The sequence below is a fragment of the Gopherus flavomarginatus genome, chromosome 6 (assembly GCF_025201925.1).
Source record: "Gopherus flavomarginatus isolate rGopFla2 chromosome 6, rGopFla2.mat.asm, whole genome shotgun sequence".
Classification (NCBI taxonomy): Eukaryota; Metazoa; Chordata; order Testudines; family Testudinidae; genus Gopherus; species Gopherus flavomarginatus.
The window spans coordinates 48,217,490-48,241,254 of record NC_066622.1 but is presented as its reverse complement, the minus strand read 5'-3'; the positions used below and the strand labels follow the sequence as shown (position 1 = coordinate 48,241,254).

Genomic DNA, 23,765 nt, shown 5'->3' with positions numbered 1-23,765 from the left:
CCCACAGACAGCACCTCATTAAAATAGTGATGCCATGACTGCACATACGTGGCGATCACATATAGTATTATTAACAATCACATTTTGTGACAGCATATAGTCAGCAGTGACCCCACTGATTTAAAACAGATATGAAGAGCGTCACTGGATATTTTAAACAGGCAAACACCAATTCAAATCTCACACTGACCAAGAATCACCACCACCAGCCAACCAGTGTAGAATGACAGCCGGCCTCAGGTCAGTCCCTAGCAGACAGACAGGTGCCCCCACCCCAACCAACGTAATGCCTTGGCTGGCGACCATGTTTGAAACTATTTTCCTAAAACACACCTATGGCTGTAACATGCATGGCACCCCTGCTTAATATGGTTACAAAATCGTGGTACAGTTGTACTAGAATCCTGCATGGACGGGGTTAGGTGACAGAGAAATGAGACTGCTAACAGAAACTAGAGTGGCTGATGCTAAGACCACGCTAGCTGTGATCAGAAACAGTTCTCTAGCATGCTTGGCCTAGAGCCGTTTACGGGCTAGTCCGTCTGTGCTGATACACAGCCAAGGCCCAGTCTGTGCCCTTATTCGGCAGTTTCAGCAGACAAGCTAAGGACAAAATGCTTCTGGAGACTGCAATTCCTCTTCTGCCCTGGAGCATACGGCTGCAGGTCAGGGTTGAGCCAAAAAACAAGAGAAGCTTGACCTGCTGGTCTATCTACAGTGTGGATAAATAGAGGCCATCAGTTCCCAGCTCTGTCATCCTGGCATCTTTCACAAGCACTGAATTCCCTTTTTTAAAAGAAAAAGGAAGGCTATATTAAAAAGTGTACAGACAATCCAAACGCCTGGGTGAGAGTCTTGAGCGAGGTTAAGAATATCTTTACAGTGGCACTAAAGGTGAATGAACACCAGAGCTTTTTGATTTCCTGCCTGGTTTCAATAAATGTTGCACTCACAGGCACCCAAGGGACTGCTGTGGTTTGTCAAAACCAATTAATTTTCTTCCTCAGAATGCTGCAGGCTCCTCAAAATGTCATTTGAGAGCTAGCACGCACCCGAGGAGGGAAGCCAGTGAAAAACTGCAGCTCTGGCTGCAGAGCTCAGTGATTGGGGCCACGGCTCCCCACACCCCAACTCACTGACAGACAGAGAGACCACAATGGGAGCCCAGCAGCCAGGCCGGGGATGAAGACAAGAATAGGCTCAAAGCAAAGGCCCCATAAACAGAATAAAAGCAACGTGAACAGAATTAAGGAGTCTCTGCATACAGTGCATCCTATGAGCAAGCTTCCAAGAAGAGAATTCAAAGTTCAGAGTTGTTTCTCTCATGTGCATTTCCAAGCACCAAACTTTGTTGCGGGAACTTGCAATGGTCACAAGAGTTACAACTGAAGCCCCTATTAATATTAAAGATACATGGGAGTTTTGTCTGGTATTTAGAACATAGGACTTGAGGTCAGGATCCCTGGGGTCTGTTCCCATCTCTGCCACCGATTCACAGTATGGACCTAGAGCAAGTCACGTCTCTGTGCCTCAGTTTACCCATCTCTAAAACTTGGGGAGAAACCCTTACCTACTTCAGAGTGGCAGGAAGCAAGAGCAAGTTACATTTAATCACAGTGGGATCAAAGACAAAATACACTAGAGGGGAGGCCAGTATTATTAGGTCAGGATTTCTTTTTTCAATAGATACCAAAGCAGCAAAGATTCATCATATACTGGATGTTATGGCACAGACTTGATGGCATGAACGTTCTCTTTATATTTACCTCTAATATTAAACAGCCAGCATTTATACTAGAGTGAATACTACGAGTAATTACTACCTGGGTGAAGTCATAGGTCATTCCTTTCCCTTTGTAAATTGGAGGGGGAAGGAAAGTATCCATTTCCATGTGCCTCTTCATATCTTCTGCAAAGGAGGGTGATGAGATATACCACCTGCCCCAGGACTCCTCCCTGAGGTTGAAGCAGCCCACAAATGAATTCTGATACCTAGCACTTTTACAGTAGTTTCTATCAACTTCATTATCCCCATAGTACAGATGGAGAAACTGAGGCAAAGAGAAGTTAGCCAAAATGTTCAAACTTGGGTGCCCAAATAAGAGTGACTGATTTTTCCAGAGATGCCCAGGACAAGCTGCTCTCATTGGCTTCTGTGGGAATTATGGGGCTTAGTCTCTCTGATGGTCAGGCCACTGTTATTCAGATTCTTAACTGTGGGAACTCAAATTTGCACATTTCACTTTAAGCGATTTGCCCAAAGATCACAAAGTCAGTCAGTGAGAGAGAGACTGCAAAGGGGGATGAGCAGCCAACTCCCTAAAGGTCAGTGGGATCTGCGGACCAATCTTCTCTGAAGATCCCCATCCAGGCCTCCCAACTCCCAGTCCCATACCCTGCCTACAGAGGGCTGCACTGAAACACAACCCCAAAGCTCTGCCAATTAAGCAGCAGCAGACTGAGCAGCAAAGTGAGTTCTATTGTGTAACAAATCTTTCAAAAAGCAGCCCAGGAATAAATCCCCTTTTCTTTTCTCTCTGCTCACCAACTGTAGTTTCTTCTATGGGCTTACTTACCTTTGAGAGTAATCTGGCATTTACCAATACAAGCCTCTTTATGAGAGAAACACAGCTCCCCCAGGCACATAAACCCATTGGATATGCTCTCTCCTCCCCCTCTAGGTACCTGGCTTTATAGCTGCAATGGGGAGCTGTGCAAATCTGCCCCCTCCTCCTCTTTTGCTGGAAGGCAAGTCTTGCCACAGAGGCCCTGAAGATGAGAACTAGTGCAACTCTGAGAATAAGCTTCTAAAATCTCTTTCACACCACTAGCACCACCCGTTTGAACAAGAGCCTCCCAGCTAACCTGAAGCCTTTCTCCACAGAAATTGCAGTCACCTCCCACCATCGTTCCCTTGAACAGTTATACCATGTTTGGATAAAGACTTGTTTTGGTACTCTTACCATGTAATATTTATATTACTGTAAGTGCCCATAGGCCATGAGCAGGCTGGTCCCCTTTGTGCTGGCTGTGGAAAAACATATAATAAGTGACCTTCCCTGTCGCAAAATGCTTACAATCTGAATCTTAAAAGGCAAAAATATCCCCACCCCAAACCAACAACCAACAACAACAAAAGTCACGAGACAGAAGTCAAGGGTTAAAATTAAGAAAAGGTGATAAAGAGACAGGACAAAGAGGAGCCCAGCCAGCCCAGATCCTAAATCCCTTGGGGGACTTAGGCCTCTTTTGACGTCAATGGACTTGTTCCTTAACATATATTCCACAGGGCTTTGCTCAGGTAAGTTGTAAACGACACAAGTGATGGAACTTCTACTGCTTCCCATGGGAGATCACTTCACAATGTAATACATCTCCCTAGAAGGCAGTTTCTCCCAGCAGTGGAATTTTCTAACACCACCACCACTAATTCCCTGCTCTTCTATTCCATAGATCTGAAGTGCTTTACACAGGAGTTTAGTATCATTATCACTATTTTACAGATGGGGAAACTGAGGCACAGAGCAGGAACATGACTTACCCACAGTCACCAGTAGACCCAGGAATAGAACGCAGATCTCCCAAGTCCCAGTCCAGTGCTTTGCCCACTCAACCAGACTGCTTCCTTCAGGGGGCCCTGCCCGTGTCAGTTGCCCATCTTGCCCAATGAAATGCTGACAACTATTGTTCTGTAGGAAGCTTTGCCTCCACGCAAGAGGAGGATTTTTCCAGTATCAGGAATTTGAGGGGAAAGGAACGATGGCTCGCTGGTTTGCCTGCCTTCAAATCACAGGACAAGCAGGGCTGAGCACTGAATTTTCAGCAAGTGTACTGTTCCAAGTCACATTCCCATCTGAAGTTGGGCAGGAAATGGATATTCCACTACAGTAACTCCTCACTTAACATTGTAGTTACATTCCTGAAAAATGCAACTTCAAGTGAAACGATGGTCAACATCCAGTTTTCCCATAAGATTTAATGTAAATGCGGGGGGGTTAGGTTCCAAGGAAATTTTTTTTTTGGGAGGGGGTAGACAAAAGGCATTATACACTGTACAATACTGTACTGTGGTGGGGAGGTGCCTCTGACTTACCCCTGGGACTCAGGGCTGGGGGTACAGGGTCTGGGAGGGAGTTAGGATGCGGGAGGGTGCTCAGGGTGGAGGTGCAGGAGACAGGGCTGCCCAGAGGATTCAGGGAGACTAGGGCAAAGCAATTTCAGAGGCCTCTTCCATAAAGAGAAGTTGCAATACTATAGAATGCTATATTCTCATGTCCCCCTCCCCCCCAGGCAGCCCTGGCGGGAGGAGGCCCAGGCCTGGAGAAGGCAGGAGGTGCAGCTCCTGTTTGGGGCAGGGAGTGTGCAGGTGGCTCTCTGCAGCACGGCACCGCCCCCAAGGCTGCAATTCTGGGAGCTGCCCCGCCCCCAGCAGGCAGGACCACCCAGAATTCAAGGCTTTAGGGGCTGCAGGGCCCTGGGTTAACGGAGCCCTGGCCTGCAGCTCTGAAGCCCCTTTCAGAATGCAGCCCTGCAAGTACGGGACAGAGGACTCAGGAGGAGCAGGGGCAGCCACGCAGCCAGCAGCTGGAGAGAAGAGATGCTTTCCCCTTCAAAGCAGGGCCCCTTAGCCCAGGGCCCTAAAGCCCCTGCGTTCCAGGTGACCCTGCCTGCCGGATGGGGTAGGGGGGTAGCTTCTCCACTCGCTCCCTCCCTCCCCAAAAGTTCTAAGCGCTGCCAAACAGCTGTTTGGTGGCGGGGGGGGGGGGAGTGCTGAGAGGGAGGAGGAGGAGGCAGAGAAGAGGAACTTGTGCAATGCTCCCTTGTAAAGTCAGACGAATGATATTATAAGGGAGCATTGCACAACTTTAAAAGGACTATGTTCCCTAATGGAGCAGCGACGTAACTTCGAAACAACGTTAAGCAGTAGGACGTTAAGTGAGGAGTTACTGTATTTTGAATTTTTTTCCATTCCAAAACGGAAAGAAAAAACAAAAACAAAAAAATCTCAAAATTTCCCACAGAACAAGATGATATAATTTGGGGTCAACTGAAATATTTTGTTCCTATTTAGATCTTTTAAAAACAAATTTTTTTTGAAAGATCAGTTTGAAACAAGAAACCAAAATGTTCCACTCCAAGAATACCAAAAGGGGATGTGTCAACATAAAACAAAGCATTTTGTTAATTTTGTTTACATGGGTGCGGGAAGTAAGTCAAAATTGACATGTTTTTCTAAACATTTAGATTTTTTACAAAACAGTATTTTTGTTGATCAACTGTTTTGATTAAAAGTTTCCCACCAGCTCTACTCACAACCTTTTCAGCCATCCCCTTAGTCTTTGAACAAGGTGCTCTGGTATAACCAGATCACAGTCAAAGATCAAAAAGGGAAAAAACCTGAATCAATCAATGTCAGATGCTGCTGGTTCAATAATTTTTAACCTTTAATGATTAAAAAGAAATGAGGACTCTATAAAACTGGCAAAATTATTGCAAGCCCAAAATCTGCTATGAAACAATGGAACCCATGCAAATTATGCAGGTCAGAAGTCAGAGGTGCCCCACCTTAATGAGAAACCATAAATATATTCACTTAACAGGCAAGTTTGCAGCTGCAATTTACAGGGCTGAAGCCTCACTCAAATGTAAAAAGCAAATATGTCCTTGAGGAGTCACCTATCCCAGACCCCTCATTGCATTTTAATGCTGCCGTCTTGTTATTTCATACATGTGCCAAGACGGGCTATATAAAGAGGGACATCCTCTTTAGTGTACTTGGGAGCATATACTCATGTTGAAATGTGCAAACAGTCTCGGATCACAGGACAGCGATGCATATTTCTCCCCATGATGGCATCTGAGACCAAGTTTTGGCTTGACAACCCAGGTGGGGACAAGAAAGGGAAACACCGCCCCACCCCCAGCATTTCTGGGTGGAAAAGGCAACGCAGTTCCTCCAGCCTCAATTTATCTTGGAAGTCTGAAGCCATGCTGGACATCTTAAAAAAAAAAAACAAACAAAACAAAACACCTCCTTGTTTTGATTCCTGATCAGCTCCACTCACAGGAGATTGTGTCCCAAGCTACATCAATTCCCCTGCTGAGTGTAAAGGAAAAGAACCATCTGGAGAGAATAATAAGATAATTAACTTTCCATTAAAGAATAATGTGTGTGTGTTTTTAAAGAGGCAAACTTTAACAATTTCAGCCTATGGATTCATTTTGCATTCAGAAGATTTGTTTTGGTTTGGTTTAACTGCTGCCTGAACCTAATAGTTTAACCTAGTATTAAAATGGAGGGTCATGTGGTTTCTTGGTGTCTCCACAGTACAAGCACAGAACCCAGGTAATTAACGGCACCAGACTGCTGTCCATGCTCTCATTGTTCCCACAGGTGTGCAGTGCCAGCACCCTAGATCATAATGGTTTTGTTCAACAGTCATTAAGATCTCACATGCATTGCCACTGGGCGTCTGGCTAAAAATTCAACATTTGTTGGAAATTTCAGGAAACAGGGCTGTGCATCCAAGAGACGTGCACGTGCGAACATCAGCATCTTCTGAACACTGGGCCTGTCCCCTCATCGACAATACTGGGGGTAAATCAGTTAAGTCAATGGAATCTGTGTCATCAGACCACGATATTGCCAGCTTGACGATTAGCTGACAATGCATCAGTATTCAAGCCTAGTTCTGCCAACCAGAGGAGGTTACAAACAAAGTCTTTGGGAACTATTACTATACCAGGTCAGGGACAGGAAAAGACTCTGCCTCTGCACTCCAGGTCTGAGATATGCAAACACAGCCCCTAGGAGAGGTTTCCATACTGGATCATGGCCCAAACAGCCATGCACAGTCAGCACCTCCTAACACCTCCACTTTCATGAAGGAGGGTTCAGCAGTCTCTGTGGCACTTTCCTAAACCCTATCAGTGCCTCTGGGGTCTGTTCTGGGCAAGCAAGGGAAGGGGGGCTGCTGGAGGAAGGAGTCAGCCAGCCAGCCCTTAGAAAGAAGTGGGTGCCCTCCTTCTGGCCCTCCAAAAGTTACTCAAAGATGATGGATGATACAGCGTGGGGCAGGCCACAATAGGGGTAGGCTTTGGGGACTTGGCTCTGTGATGAACTGGGAATGTTCTTAATGTTTGCTCTGAATATTGTGTTGGTGCCTCAGTGTTCCCTATGCAATTCTTAAGTATCTAGGTGGTGGAATAAGGGTGTGTGATTGCTACAAAGCAAAGGGCCAGTGCACCTAAATGCCTGACACTGTCTCCTAGCAACTGATGGCCTGGGCTCCTTCTCTGCAAAGGTGCCAACTAAAGGTGTTGGAGACAAACAGATCAGGTGACCTTCTGGCCCGGGAAAGGGGCTGAGTAGAGAGAATGGGCTGGAGGGGCTGGTTGGTCTGGAGCTGGCTGGGGACGAGGAGTGAAGTGCAGACGTGGGGGTCTGGCTCACCGCCCCCCAGAAGGGACCTGGCCAAGGGGTCCGGTTCGCTGTATCTACAAGCTCTGTTTTAGACCCTCTTCCTGTCATCGAATAAACCTCTGTTTTACTGGCTGGCTGAGAGTCACGTCTGACTGCAAAGTGGGGGTGCACGACCCTGTGGCTTCCCCAGGATTCCGTTGAGGCGGGCTCGCTGTGGCAAGCGCATGGAGAGGCAGAGGATGCTGAATGCTCCAAGGAGAGACCCAGGAGATGAAGACGTGTGAGCTTCTTGCCCTGAACAAGTCTGCTCCAAGGGAGAGGAGGCTCCCCAAAGTCCTGACTGGCTTGGTGGGGAGCAGCTCCAGAGCATCGCCCGGGGACTCCGTGACAGGCTCTAACAGCACTGCGTTGCCAGGGAGCTAGAGAAAGGACAGTGGCAGTGGGCTTGCACACACTTGGATGCAGCCTCCCACAGGAAGGGTTCTGGGTTGAGCCTCAAGGCCTCTTCTCAGAGTAGCACATCTCTCTCTCCATCATAGCCCTAACACCTTCCCACAGGCACGGATGCCCTTAGGAGAGTGCTAGCTGTGTGCTGGAGCTCTGGGACATACAGTGCCTCCTAAAGCAAATCAGCGCCACACCTAACCACACTGATGCCAAAGCCTAACAGGCACAACCTAGCCCAAGCCCTGGGAGGCAGGTCAGCCTGTAAGATACGTTCACTAATGAGTTGTGTTGGAGTTTCACTGGATGGTTTTAATGCTGAAGCCTGGAGTAAGTAGAAAACAGACATACCTAAACTGACTCTTCTTTCTAGCACTTGGGCTTTGTGCAATGTGTCACATTTTGGTTCAGAATTTCCCCACCTCCCTGTGTTACAACAGCTGGTTGGGGGAATTTTGACAAGGCCATATTCCAGCAGAATGTCCAGTTCTATCAAAAACAAAGTTCATGAAACTGGGTCAAGAAACTGGGAAGAAAACCAGGAAAAAAAAAAACTTCCACCAGTGCAAAACGTACCAATTTGACATTTCTGTAACAAAACATTTCGATCTTTCATTTTGAAGTTAGAAACGTCCAAAATAAACGTATTTGGCATTATAATATTGTGACAGACCCAGACCAGTGGGGTGCAGGAGTCTGGTAGAGGGCAAATATACTGGTCACTGGGCGAGTAGTTTTCTGTTCTCTGAGTGACCAGACCAGGGTCTGCACTAGAGTAGTCAGGAACTTGCTAGAACCAATTCAGGCAGACAGGCTGATTAGAACACCTGCAGCCAATCGGGGCAGGCTAATCAGGGCACCTGGGTTTTAAAAGTAGCTCTTTCCAGTCAGATGGGGAGGAGCCAGAGGAGAGGAAGTGCGTGTGAGGAGCTGGGAGCAAGAGACACAAGGAGCTGAGAGTGAGAGGGTGTGCTGCTGGAGGACTAAGATGTACAAGCGTTATCAGACACCAGGAGGAAGGCCCTGTGGTGAGGATAAAGAAGGTGTTTGGAGGAGGCCACGGAGAAGTAGCCCAGGGAGGTGTAGCTGTCACACAGCTGTTACAAGAGACACTATAGACAGCTGCAAATCCATAGGGCCCTGGGCTGGAACCCAGAGTAGAGGGCGGGCCCGGGTTCCCCCCAAACCTTCCAACTCCTGATCAGAGACAGGAGGAGTTGATCCGGACTGTGGGGGAGATCACTGAGATGAGCAAATCTGCCAATAAGCACAGGACCCACCAAGGTAGAGGAGGAACTTTGTCACAATATATACAAAAGTACAATACAAAAATAAACACCACATTTTGATTGACCCACAACAGCTCTTTTCCTCCTGGAATTTTCCTTCAGAGAATTTCAAAAAGTGTTCAGTTTTTGTTCTGACTTGCATTGAAGCCAAATTTCAAAATCTTAATAAAACCCTTTGCAAAATAATGGAACTTCCAGCCTCTGCACAGCTCTGGTTACAATGTGTCTTTCTGGACAGTGACTTCTTTCAAACATGGGGTCTAACCTCCTTAAGACACTTTAATACAATGAGCAGGAGCACAGGCAAATGACTAGAGCACATTACCAGCAGAGATGATGCCAGGTTTTGTCACAACTCCACTGCATGGCCTTTGCCAATTCAATCTGCCTCAGTTTCCCCATGTGTAATAGATCCACAGGGAGGATGTGTGGCTAAAATCATTCATATCTGCAATGTGTATTGAGATTCTGGGCTGAAAAACCACACAAGAAAGCTAAGAATGTTTTGTTTTGTTTTTAAATTGAGGAAATCAGTTTGTGATCTCATTTGTTGCAAGTGAGATAACGCGTTAGATAAATCACCATAGTTCAATCAGATCCTCCTATTACTAAGCATTTCCAGGGACTCTCAGCCTTCCACTCACTCAGCTCATAGAATAAACAGACCAGAATGTTCTTTAGCCTGTTCAGAGCCTGCAAACTGGGGAATCTTTCCCAAACTATTGTTTTAAAGGCAGGGAGGACAAATATTCATGTTTCCATGATCAGTCCCCTTGGCAAAGGGCAGATGACTAGAGAAAATGTATCAGCCCAGGAACAAAATCAAGTTTTATCAAGGCCTGTACAAAAATCAATAATAATCTGAAGGGCTAGAGGGCAAACCTTCACTTCCCCACCTTCACTTCAAAATATTGCAGAGCATTTTAAATTCACAACTTCCCACTAAAAGAAACAAGTTTCTAGCCTAACATGTGAGACTTCTAGGCTGCTTTGCCCCTTTGTTGTAATGTGCTGGGCTCCCCCCTGCTAAAAGGGGTGTTTCTCCCTCTCTCAGAGAAGAGCTCCTGTATCCACCAAGTCAACTGGGCTGCAATCTGCTGTACAGACTCACCCCTTCCAACCTCCTCACTGGGTTTGCACCAGCCACTGGAAGGGATTTAACGAGGGGTGCAAATGCCACAGAGTGAACATCCACATGCAGCTATGCCCTATGAATTATTCAGGCATATTAGCCTCATTATGCAAATGAATTAAAAGCTGGAGCATATGTTTCCCTGACAGCTCTTAGGATGGATGCAATACACTCTAAGTGGAGAGGAAGGGTGATGAGGAGGAGGCTGCCAGAAGGAGCCACTTGCAAAGACCCTGCTAAAGGGTGGCCCCACTAAGCTGCTGCGAGGGGAACATTAAAAAACACTCCCACTCAGTAATACATAGTCAGCTTTGCACTCAGTGTTGAGCAGACTGCTGAAGCTGTTGAACGGCCTGGGCAGATTAAAATAAACTGGCATGTGTTTATCTGGCATCAGACACTTCACCTCCCCAAACAAGAGGAGCAGGAGAGGGCAGAGCAATGGCATTTGGAAGCAGCGTGTGTGTGCATTGGGGGGAAAAGAATGGTGAGTACCAGCTTAAATAGACGGCACATGAACCTTGCTTCCTATAGGTGGGGGAACAGAAGTAGGGGGCTGGGTATCAGCATAGGCTGGCCAGCATCGCACCAGGATGCACAGTCCCCATTCCCAGCTAGCACCTCCTGGGAAGCTAGCTGTCTGAAAGTGGGAAGGAAAGGGGTGGAAATTAGTCAGAACCCCATCTCCTTTCTCAGCACAGAGCACAATGCACCCACAACATGGGCAGCAGAGTTACTGCTCAGGATTCTGATTCCAACAAAAACTCCTTCTATGGGCTCTAGCTACAATCCAGTCCTTAGGAGCCCTCCATGCTTAAACACACCTCAGCACGCTCAGGATAGATTCTGGCTTTTAAGATGGGCAAGACCAACCCCTTCCCCATCACCAGGGGATGGTTTTAAAGCATAGTCTAGTGGCTAGAGCACTCGACTGGGAGTCGGGACACTTGAGTGGCAGCGCTGGGAAGAGAACCCATCTGATATAAGACCTTGGCCAAGTCATGTCCCCCATGTGCATTTCTCTGTTTCCCCTTCCACCCACGGTCATCTTGTCTATTTAGACTGCAAGCTCGCTGGGGCTGGGACTGTCTCTCAGTAAGGATTTATACTGCTCCTAGCACAATGAAGCCCTGATCTCTGTTACTGTAATACCAGTTCATTTTTACTAACACTCTGGACACTGTCCAAATCCCTACCACTATCCCCTGAATTCCCAGTGAGAATCCTCCTCACTCAAAGGAAATTAAGGCAAGCAAAGCAATGCTCCATCATCCCCAAGGCAGAAGACAGATCCGTTCCACAGCCCCCTGCCCCAGATAGATCAGCATTCAGGCTCACAAACAGGTAACAATACCCGGCTACAGAAAGCATCATCCGTTACCTGTATCCTTATCATTAGAAGACTGAACAGAAACATACTGGCAGCTACCCTCACAAAGGTGCTTCTCATCCACTGATGTCATTAAAAAAAAAATCTCTGGTTCTTTACAAATGTTGATATAGGGGCTGCAACAACACAGAAGGGTGAAAAGCAGCACGTTGCAGAGAGACATGAGAAGGACAAAGGCAGGAGCTACAGTGGGTTCATGCACTCACCCTTCAGCTCTGCAGAAACAAATCCAAATCTTTGCTCGGAACAAAGACTTTAAAATACACTGAATCCTCACTGGCGCACAGCCAACTCGAACAACTTGGTGGGAAGGTAGGTCTCAGCTCATGAAAAGGCCAGGACCAATGTGTACAAGCAGAGATGTATGGACATGTGGAATTCAAAAAGCAGGTGGTGCTGGCGAAGCTTGCACAATATCTGGCCACACTATCCCCCCTCCCCAGCCAGTGCTCAAGTACCTCACTTCTACAACCCCACAATATTAACAAATAAGAGAACTTCCAGGCAAGCAGGGGTGCCAGACTGTCACATAAAGGTAAAGAGTTGGGAAAGCAGAGCACAACAAGAAGTGAAAGTCCTGATGCAGTCAAACAAAAAAAGCCACTGAAGAAAAATTAGATGTCAGTTTAGGAGAGACTGGAGCCATCTCTCCGCTCCACGGTGCTCAGCAGAGCCTTTGAGGGAGGAACGCTACATCCTGAATGGCACACCCGCCACCAGGGGATTGTCCATAAATAGAGGAAGCCCTCCATGGGATCAGCATGGCTTTAAACTCATGCCTTCCCCCATCCACCCTGTTCAGTCTCTGCTTTCCCCAACATTGCAGTGACACCTGTAGAGGAGGATCAAGCATCGATGGGCTGGAGGGCAGCCGGCTGCTGAGCTCTGCCAACAAGCTGCTCCTCACACCCAGCTGACGGCTCAGCTTTTCGGGCCATCTGGACCTTTATGGACTGGGTGTTTCCTCATTACCATCAGGAGACAAAAAGGGCAGCGTGATCTGCAGGCAGCAAGCTGGTGCTGGATGAAAAGGACGCAGGGCTGAGCCAGTCATCACGACCTACTTCTCTGGAGAGGGTGGCGGAGGCAGCATGCTGGATTCGAGAGGGGATTGTCAGCTTGGTTCAGCCGATTGCAGAGGTGGGAGGCAGGGAGGGACCCTGCACCTGCTCTACTCTGCCTGTCTCACAGTGCCTCACTACTAACCCCCACCTGTCAGAGTAACACCGACACGAAGACCTTTTGAGCACAATGTCCCCAGGGTCAGCCTTTGTGCCTGTCCCTGTGGCATGCCCCATGGTGGCAGGCAAGCAAAGGGATCCCAACAGTCGCAACTCTACCGCTGGGTTTTTCTTCACCTGGCTGTGAGGACTGAAGCAGAGGATCAAGGCCGTTACTCTGAGGGTGAAAGTGCTGGGGAGAGGTAAGGGGGGCAGATGACACTGGTTTGAGGCACTAGCCTTTCATATTTGGAGACTTGGGGTCACATGCAGTTTAGTTAACAATTAAGAAGAACCTGGCAGTCTCATCGGTTTCACAAAAAATAAAGAACATTGCACAATTTGCAGCTGCTCCTAACAGGTCAGGCAGCGCAAATGCAAGACTGTAATGTAGGCCAATATTGAGGTGCATTGTCAGATTTGTGAGAGACGTCCCATGACAGGAATTGCAGGAGAGCACCGCAGGTCAGGACTGAGCTGCATTGGCAGGAGGGAGTTTACACAGCACCTGTGGGCACTGTGCCTGCCTCAAGTCTGTGACACGAGTTCCTCTGCCTTTTAGATTTAAAATTTACGAATTTCTTATTGTGAACCCAGGGTACTAATAGCACTACATGAGTCAAGCATGGTGCAAGCAAGCTCTATGTAATGTACCATAGTGACAAACAGAGACCTGCTGAGGTACCTCAAATCAACCCTGACTACCAGCAGACAGCCCCTCAATCCTGAGCCACAACCCCTCTGATTCTAGTCCTCCCCCACAGCTCTGCCAATGCCACTAACCTTCAGCCCCACCCCCTACACAGTTCCATCAATGCCCTTCAATCCCAACCCACAGCCCTGCTGCTACTCCAGTCCTGCGTTCCCTAAGACCTACACACACATGCACACCTCTGCCAATGTACCTCAATCCTGCCTGCAGCACCTGCTGCTATTCTAGTCCTGGGTCTCTTGAGCATAGTTCCAAACTCTGTGGTGCTTTCTGTGATGTGAAGACAGACTACAACAGGAAATCGCAAATGCACTGTCACTTTCTGACTAAACCTGGTAGTTTATGACCACATTAAAACATGGGAAGAGAGTTAGAATTTTAAGGACATGGCAGCACACAATGTCAGTATTACATTACCTGTCCTGCAAAAATGCTGAGAGGACTGCTGTAACCAGGGGGAAATATTCTGAAGTTACTAACAGAGCAAACACAAAAGAAGACCTGGAGTTATGTTTGGGAATAAAATATACCTTATTTTAACAGAAAAAATGTGTATTTTAAACTGGTTAATTATATCAAATGAATACTCCACTACACCGGACAGAGTCAAATTTGTAAGGATTCATGGAGAAGCTGGCTCAGGTGACCAAGACCATGGTTTTGGATGGGAGGGAACAAACCACGCCAAACCCTTGAGAATCACAGGTTTTGTTTCTGAAGTCACATCTGGGACAAATCAATACAGAGCCTGATCCTGCACCACTGAAGTCAATAAGGGTTTAATCATTGGTAGCTCTGGCCACTGGATTAAGCAGATGAGGCCACATCTGAAGCTCCAACCCTGAAAACACTTAAGCACATATAGTCCCATGCAGGATCAGACCCTTAGGGGAATGCTGACCCTATATCTCGGAGATGAAAAGCCAGCACTTTGGCATGCCACCCCACTGCAACCAAGGCCTCTCTCTCTTATGACTGCAAAGAAAAAACAATGTACAAAATCAAAGATACATCTGAAGTGGTGCACACTCAAAACACGTCCATCAAAGAGGCACGCAAGATGACTTTATCTTCAGGCTTCAGGAGAGGAGGAAACAGGGCATCTGACATTTAGTATGCCAACTCCAGGAAATAACTTAACAGTTAAAAATTTAAAAAAAAGTCAGTCATTCTCAGGTGGGCAGAATAAACTATTCAGCACCATTATGTTCCCAGAGACCAGCTTTCTGACAATAAGTTTCATGCCTCATCGGCCAAAACAGTTATGAGATTTCAGTCCCACATCCTTTCACAGCAACCAAAAAATATAAATAAATAACCCTGACAAAGCTGAGGAGAGAATTTCTATTATTATTTACTGGGTATAGTCAGGCCTGGATTGAAGATCCATTTCTGGAGCAGCACCTTCCCCAGCACTTGCTCTCTCCATAAACCTGTGAGAGATGACAGCGGGACCCAGAATGTATGCTGGCAGGGGTTCACGGATCTGGACTGCAGCTTCTGCTTGAACAGCAGTTTTCTCCAATATCCCATTAGGAGCTAGGGGCATGAATCACCAAATTTAGATCCACATAATATTTCAGGTCCCAATCAGGGCTCCTGCTGTGCTAGGTGCTGTACATAAATTTACAAAGAAAGAGTCCCTGGCTCCATGAATCTGCAATCTAACTTGGGAAATGCAGACAGAGCTAGAACATACACACACAGAGCTAGAACCCGCAAGAACACTCACTGTTAGTTCCTGATCCCCTGCCATGAAAAGCAAACACACAAAGTCTGAGGGAGAGGGGAACAACCAGCATGTGCACTAGTTGTATACAGGTATAAATTTGCTTAAAATGCATATACATCAGGTACATGCTACAGTCCCTAAACCTACCCATACCATGGCACTTGCACAACCTGGAAAGATGTGTGTATTGAGGAAAGATGCAGAAAGATAATGGAGCAAATAATCTGCAAACACCTAGCAGATAAGGTGATAAGTAACAGTCAGCATAGATTTGTCAAGAATAAATTGTGTCAAATAAACCTAATAGCTTTCTGTGACAGGGTAACAAGCCTTGTGGATGGAGGAGAGGCAGTAGATGTGGTATATCCTGACTTTAGTAAGGCTTTTGATACTGTCTTGCATGACAGTCTCATAAACAAACTAGGGAAATACAACCGAGATGGAGGTACTATAAAGGTGGGTGCATAACTGGTTGAGAAGCCATTCCCAGAGAGTAGTTACCTGTGGTTCAGCGCCAAGCTGGAAGGGCATATCAAGTGGGGTCCCGCAGGGATCAGTTTTGGGCCTGGTTCTGTTCAATATCTTCATCAATTATTTAGATAATGGTATAGAGGGAATACACTTAAAGTCTGCAGACGATACCAAGCTGGAAGGGGATGCAAGTGCGCTGGAAGATAGAACTAAAATTCAACATGAACTAGATATACTGGAGAAATGGTCTGAAGAAAATAGGATGAAATTCAATTAGGACAAAATGAAAAGGACTCCACTTAGGAAGGAACAAATCAGCTGACACATACAAAATGGGAAATGACTGCCTAGGAAGGAGTACTATCGAATGGGATCTGGGGATCATGCTAAATATGAGTCAGAGTAACACTGTTGGGAAAAAAAAATGTGAACATCATTCTGGCATGTATTAGCAGGAATGTTGTAAGCAAGACAAGTAGTAATTCTTCCGCTCTACTCCAAGCTGATACAGCCTCTGCTGGAGTATTGTGTCCAGTTCTGGGCACAACATTTTAGGAAAGATGTTGATGTAGTAAGAGGAGGCCCTAAGATACAAACATTGGTATCAGAGGCCTGGTATGAGGCCTGAACTAAAGTAATGGTCAAGACTTTGCTAACATAAAGCAAAGTTAAGCTGTGAGCCAGAGGCAGGCCCTGCTCACAGAAGCTGGCAAGGAAAGGGCTGATGCTGCAAGAAGATACGTACCTAAAAAGGTACTGAACACCAGATATCAGAACATTCACATACTTGCACATTCCACACAGATAACAAGGAACAGACTGACCCATCCCAATGACAGGAGCAAAAGGGTAATATGATGGATAGCGTTGGTTTGTTCAAACCAACATGTACAAGGTGAGAGGCGGCACCTTACTACATAGAGGGGTTGTACCTTGCTACATAGAGGAGTTATAGACTCCTAGACTTTAGGGTCAGAAGGGACCAATGTGATCATCTAGTCTGACCTCCTGCACAAAGCAGGCCATAGAACCCTACCCATCCACTTCTATAACAAACCCCTAACCCTATGCCTGAGTTACTGAAGTCTTCAAATTGTGGTTTGAAGACCTCAAGCTGCAGAGAATCCACCAGCAAGTGACCCATGCCCCATGCTGCAGAGGAAGGCGAAAAACCTCCAGGGCCTCTGCCAATCTGCCCCAGAGGAAAATTCCTTCCCGACCCCAAATATGGGGATCAGCTAAACCCCGAGCATGTGGGCAAGACTCACCAGCCAGCACTCAGAAAAGAATTCTCTGCAGTAACTCAGATCCCATCCCATCCAACATCCCATCACCGACCACTGGGCATACTTATCCGCTGATAATCAAAGATCAAGTGCCAAAATTAAGCTATCCCATCATACCATCCCTTCCATAAACTTATCAAGCTTAGTCTTAAAGCCAGATATGTCTTTTGCCCCCACTACTCCCCTTGGAAGGCTGTTCCAGAACTTCACTCCTCAGGAGTGATGTATAACATGTTTGTACCTGTGTATAAGAATGCACCCCTGGGGCGGTGTCTTTGTCCGGCTGAGGGGGCAGTGGAAAGTCCCGCCACTGACTAAGCCGAGTCCATTGACCGTGGCCACATATTAGTAGTATGCCTTTTACTAGAGTAACAATCTAGGGGAACTATTGTTGTGTCCAATACGGCAATAAACCTAGCCGACATACCTTACTAGACTCTGTGGTCATTGGGGGTTCTCTTCGGGTCTGCTGTGTCAGCTACCTGCAGAGTTGGGGCAGCACGCAGAGGGAACACACACATGCAGCCGAGTGATACCAACATTGAACAGAGCAGAGCACCACACTAGTAGCATCTGACAACAGTTGACAAATTCGAGAAAGTCCAGAGGAGAACAAAAATAATGAAAGGTCTAGAAAACATGACTTATGAGGATAGATTGAAAAAAACTGGGCTTGTTTAGTCTGGAGAAGAGAAGACAGAGGGGACATAACAGTTTTCAGTACATAAAAGGGTATTACAATGAAGAGGGAGAAAAATTGTTCAGGATAGGATAAGCAGCAATGGGCTTAAATTGCAGCAAGGGAGGTTTAGGCTGGACATTAGGGAAAAACTTCCTGTCAGGGTAGTTAAGCACTGCAATAAATTGCCCAGGGAGGTTGTGGAACCTCTGTTATTGGAGGTTTTTAAAAGCAGGTTAGACAAACACCTGTTTGGTTCAGCCCCTTGTATAGCTACAACAAACCAGATCCAAAGCTGGAAATAACCCCAATACCTCCAACCTCACATTTTCTCTTTCTGCTTTTGGTTTCCAGATTTCCCGCACTCAGAAGACAGCATAACCAGTCTCCAATACTGAAAGCAGCACTCATTCCATCATTCTTTCCCCTACCTGTTTCACAAGGAATTACATCTGCCTCATAATCATCCATTTTTACAAGCCCCAATAAGACATTTTCTATTTAGATGCAAGCTTCAGTTCCCATAGCTTCTCACAAAGTTGTATTCCATTCTCCCCTCCGGTCATGGTGATTCAGCTGGTGCTCTTGTTGTCTGAGTCAGTCTCAAACCAAAGTGCCTTTGTGATGTTTAGAGTGGTGTTTTGCTGGAGGTTGTGTCTTTCAGATGAGACACAAACCCAAGGCCCTGTCCAGATGGCACTTTTTGCAAGAGAGGGAGCATTAGTCAATCCCTAACTTGAAACAATTATGTGCACCTGCTCCCTAAATATCCCCAACAGGATACAGTACTCCCTTTTCACTTCCTGTCCTAAACTGCTCTGTGCTGTTAAACAGCTGCCACACTGCATCCCAGATGGACTGGTGGGCAACAGTGCTGTATGTGTGTACAGTTTGTAAAGCTCTTTGGGATGAAAAGCAGCTAGGTTTAAAGTCAATGAAGTTCTGCCAACGTGCACCAGCTGGGGATCTGCCCTCTAAAGTAGGTGTCATTAATTTTAAATTCTGCTTATGAAATCAACCCTTAAGCACCATACCAGGTTCCCCATTTGTTGATCCATAGATAAACTTGGCTAATTCTTTTACAATTACAACAAGACATTCAGTAGGGCGATCTTAAAAGTTGTCAGCAGCCCGCCACTTGCTTGTACAGTCACCAGATATAAGAACAGTGTACAAAAATTCTCTTTCTGCTTCACATTAATCCTATCCGATTTCAACTGATCCTGTCCTATTCAATTACAGCTTGGGGAACCCTATGCCACAAGAATAATTAAACAGAAGGAAGTGATCACCCTTACCTACAATTTACTGACTGGCCAATGGAAAACAAGGGTTGATAAAGTAGAGTGCAACTTAATGTTTGTATTAGACAGAAGACTATTTCATTTTGGATTCCGATGCACCTATTTAACGTGCATGGGAGGAAAATGCAAAAGGAGAACACCATTATATGAAGGCGCAGTCACAGATGCGGAATTAAGTAGTGGTCCTTCCCAGGTGCTCTTCTGAAGAGCATGTTGTCCATTATGTCTCCACACACACACACACACACCCACACAAAACCAACCATATAGATGTCTAACCCTATACAAGATGTGCTGGTAGCTCAATACCAAGAGCCCAGTTCTGATCCAAGAGCTTGTCTATACGCAAAGTTGCCCCAATTTAACTAAGGGCATGATTTTAAAACTTATTTACTTAAACTGAGTCAAAAGGTGATGTGGCTGCTCTTAAATGAATATAAACCTGGCCAATATCCATTTAGCCTAAGTCAAATAGTAGTGACTTAAGCTAGCCTAAAATAAACCACATGAAGAACATCCACATGGGGTTTTGCACCTGTTTAACTCAATCCTTTAAAAAAGCAATTTAAAGTTAAATCAGTGCAATTTCTGCATTTAGACAAGGCCAAAGTCAATTGTAGGAAACTAGAGTAACTGCTGTCAAAACAAACGAGTTGCACCTGTTTTGAACCAGTGTAAATGAAAGAATCAGACACAGAAATATACTACATATTGCTTTGTAGTGGTGGAACAATATATCTAGCATGCTGCAAGAGCCTGATGTCTTTAGGATCCTCACACCTCCAGTGTTCCAATATTTATTTTAAATGGAATAATCTGAAATAACTAATAAGGTGAGGATGGAAGTGTTGGGAAAAGAAGGGAAAGGAGGCCCTGGAGGCTGAAGTCCTCTCCCTCTCTCTCTCTCTTTCCATAGTGCCAGTATAGCATGGGCAGAAATAGGGCAGGCTTCCCTTTCACGACCCCAGCTCAGACTTGGAGGAATCACTTCCAGGAACAAGGAGAGAGTTCTGCTGCCACAGACCATTCAGTCCCTGGCTTCACCGCTTAGCTGGACAATGAGGAACAGAAAGGTGAGGAAACAGGGGCCTCTGCGATGGTGTTTTATTTGTGAACAGCTGTACAGGGGAAGCAGATTGTTATTCGCCAACTAAAAATCATCATGTTTCATTATGATATTTAGGTGCAAACCAGCCACTCAGATTATTCTCTGAATGCAGCCTGTTTTAAGAGTGAGAGTTTAAACTTACAGGGCAAATATGAGCACAGTCTCTCCTTGGCAGCACAAGCAGCTGGATTTAGTGTGTGTATGTTGTGCAGTACAGGGAAAGAACACAACAAAGTGTGAGAAAACAGTAATGTGCAGCCATACAGAAACCCAGCTAGATGGCTACAAAACACACATGTACACTTGATAAATGCATCACATTGACTAGCAACCGGAGGCACAGGCAGCCACGACCCTGCACACAGAGAGACGGTGACTTATTACAAGCGTTAACACAGGCAGCTTCTCTAGAATAGGAGACCTGCTCAGTACCACAAGGAAGGAAACAGAGGGCAAGAGAGACAGCTTACCCCTCTGAGCTTCTGGACACCACCAAATAGCCTCATCACTCCATCAATCTCCTGCTCCAGCCTTCTGGTCCAGTACTGCATCCTGCAAGACAGGGAGAGAGACGCACAGAGTCAGAGCCCTGACACTTAGATCAGCAGGATAACTGAAGATGGAGGAAGGAAAATCAGTGCCCACAGCCAAGTTTACTGTGCTCTGTTTCTGCAGTGCCAGATGTGGGCAGAACACCAAGAGCGTCTGTCCTTAGAGTTATGGCTGGGGCTTCAGGACTTTTAAGTTTACACATAAAGAAAAGGGGAAGGGGTGAGTAGGCAAAACAGAAATTGCAAAGTGCCTCTTTTCATCCTTTTACTAAGCAGGAGAGACAGATAATCTTGCAACCCCAAAAGGGACTATTCAAGGCCTGGGTGGTTCAATGCTTGGCTTTTGCTATGGACAACACCTTATCGCTCCTGCAGGCCTGTTGGGCCAAGAGCACCCATAGAACCAGTTCAGGATCAGCCATGTCTTCTGGCAGGGGACTATGCCCGGCCTCAGCTAGGGAATGGACTCTAGGCTATAACAGGGCTTTTCCAATGTTAATTTATATGATTGCAAGGCCACAAGACAGCATTTGACACACTTGGGAGCCTAATATTGGATCAGGAGAATCCCAGCGCTCAGCTAATAAACAGCCCCAATATTTCTCACTCCCATAAGAGGTGGTGCTGCCAGGTCTGAGAAGTTATTGGCAAAGCTGCCTCTTGGGTTACTTGACCAGAATAGGACGGGAAGCTGCAGCATGGACTACACCATGTCACTCCTATGTACAGATCACTTTATGGCAAGAGTTCCCATTGCTGGCAAGCCTGCATTTGTCCACAGCACACTCCATACTCCCCTCCCCCCCACAAAAAAAAATGTATTTTTAGTTGTAACAACAAAACTCCTCAAATCCACAGCTTTTAATCCTCCTCTGCTTTTAATGAGCTTCCCTGACTTCTTTAATTCCTGGCCATGCAAATGTTAAATCTCCCACCTGGCCTGGAAAAGTGCTGCTGGCTTGTCTACATCCCAATTATTATTATTTTCAGTGCTATTCCCATGGCACCTTTTATCTCTAAGTGCTGCATCAGAAAAAGGAGCAGACAAAACTGAGGCCAGTAATGGAAAGTAGGACGCCAGCCTCACAGCAAGTAGGGTCATGCAGTGAAGAGAGCAGAAAGCAATAGAGCTATTGGCCTTGGACCATTTTAAATCCAGGAACATTCCCCCAGATCAGGGGGACACACACACCCCTCTGCCACTGAACCAAACTAGCCTCTCTGCAAGGACAGGAGATGGGGAAACCCAACTTATGAGAGGATTGTAGTACTATATTTTACAGTCCAATGATAGTCAGCCTGGGGCCAATATGTATTTCCCTTAGGCACAAATTCCAGAGGGAAGCAGCCCCCCCCACACACACACACATACAGCTTCTCTTTTAGAGCAGAAGCACCACTTGTAAACACCTGGAGTGGAGGCACCTAAGGAGGACTGGAATCTAGTCCGGCAGATACCCATGTTATTAAGGCAGGTGGAGCTCTTGCCAATTGTTAACGTTACACAGGAGGCTGCCAACAGAAGGCTGGTATAGCTGCACAATCCAAGCTTACAGAATTAATCATGTGAAAACCTCACCTCTCTGATTAAACTGGTCTAATGTTCTAAAGCAGGTGATGCTCTGATTTTTGCCCTCAGAAGTTTGGTAGAGGAGCATATGGACAAGAAAGCAGCAGACATTTTCTCTGAGAAGCAGAGAGCAAAGCCACACGGACAGCTGTTTTAAAGGTGGAGCGTCAAGTTCTAGAAGCCCTCCGAGGAGCTTACATCATTCACTGAATTCTAGCTACCTACAGCATCTGTCCATCCCATCTCTCTCTAGGAACACTGGACTTGCTATATATCAGATGAAACCTATAGCCCATCTAGTGCAGTATCCATTAATCCTTAATAAGAAAAAAATGTCTTCACGTGCCATCAAGGCACAAGATTTCAGACAGTTCTAAGTATATGGGAAGTTTGAGGCATCTATATTATTCTGTTAAGATCATTCAAGACACACACCAAACTGACATGGGTGCTCATTTTCTTAATTTTTAAATTAATTTTAACTCAAATGAATTAACTGAGTTACTTAAATGCACAGAAAATTCATTCTGTGCCCAAACAATAAGTGCTGTCATTTTGGGGAGGAAATAAGGTATGTTTCCATGCATTAGAAAAAAGGTTGGAATTTTGATTCAAGTATAAAATTCAACTGAGCCTTAACTCTGGAGCCACGAACATCATCTCCATATCCAAGTATCTCTGGCCTAGCCTGCACCAGTAGTACATGTACCCCCAGGAGGTACGGCAACTCATCTAGATGTTTGCCTAGTTTTTTAATGGGCTAAATGAAAAGCACTAGAAAAGGCAGTAAAAACTAAAATTTCATACAGACAATGACTTGTTTATACTGCTCTGAATACTATATCAGTGTTTCTTAACCTAGGAAGTCATGATTTTTTTTTAATCATTATATGGTAAAAATGAGAAAGTAAGCAATTTTTCAGTAATATTGTGCTGTAAGACATATTTTTGTTCTGATTTTGTAAGCAAGTAGTTTTTAAGTGAAGTGAAACATGGGGTATGCAAGACAAATTAGACTCCTGAAAGGGGTACATTAGTTTGGAAAGGTTGAGAACCACTGGCTTACACTACAAAAGGTTTGCCAGCATAGTTATACCAACAAATTCCCCTAGTGTGGATGCAGTTTACATGGGGGCGGGGGGGAAGAGTGCTTACGACAGTTCTCCGAACAAAACAGGCTATACCTGCATAATGACTTTTTTGCCAGTATAACTGACTATACTAGGGCTTCTCTCAGTACTGAATGGTCAAAGAAAGATAATAGCCTTACATTACTACACCAGCAAAAGTTTGTAGCGTAGACCTGGTTTATATCTATGGATTTCTAAATGCAGCCATCACTATAACATTTGGGGCCAGTGATTCTGGTGACCAGGAATGTTCAAGGCCAGGCACATCCTAGAATTTGGCATCACCTCTTCACCCACCACTTGCCATGTTCTGGGTAGGAAGGT

At 45.8% G+C, this 23,765-nt stretch overlaps 1 protein-coding gene across 3 annotated transcripts in view; it reads right to left on the bottom strand.

Moving 5' to 3' along the window:
- Positions 1-23,765, bottom strand: part of CACNA2D2 (calcium voltage-gated channel auxiliary subunit alpha2delta 2) — a 648,687-nt gene that overhangs the window by 604,245 nt on the left and 20,677 nt on the right. For all 3 annotated transcript variants that reach the window (XM_050958643.1, XM_050958641.1, XM_050958642.1), the window contains exon 2: positions 20,661-20,742. In XM_050958643.1, the coding sequence (XP_050814600.1) occupies positions 20,661-20,742 (82 nt within the window). The remainder of the gene's footprint in view (positions 1-20,660; positions 20,743-23,765) is intronic.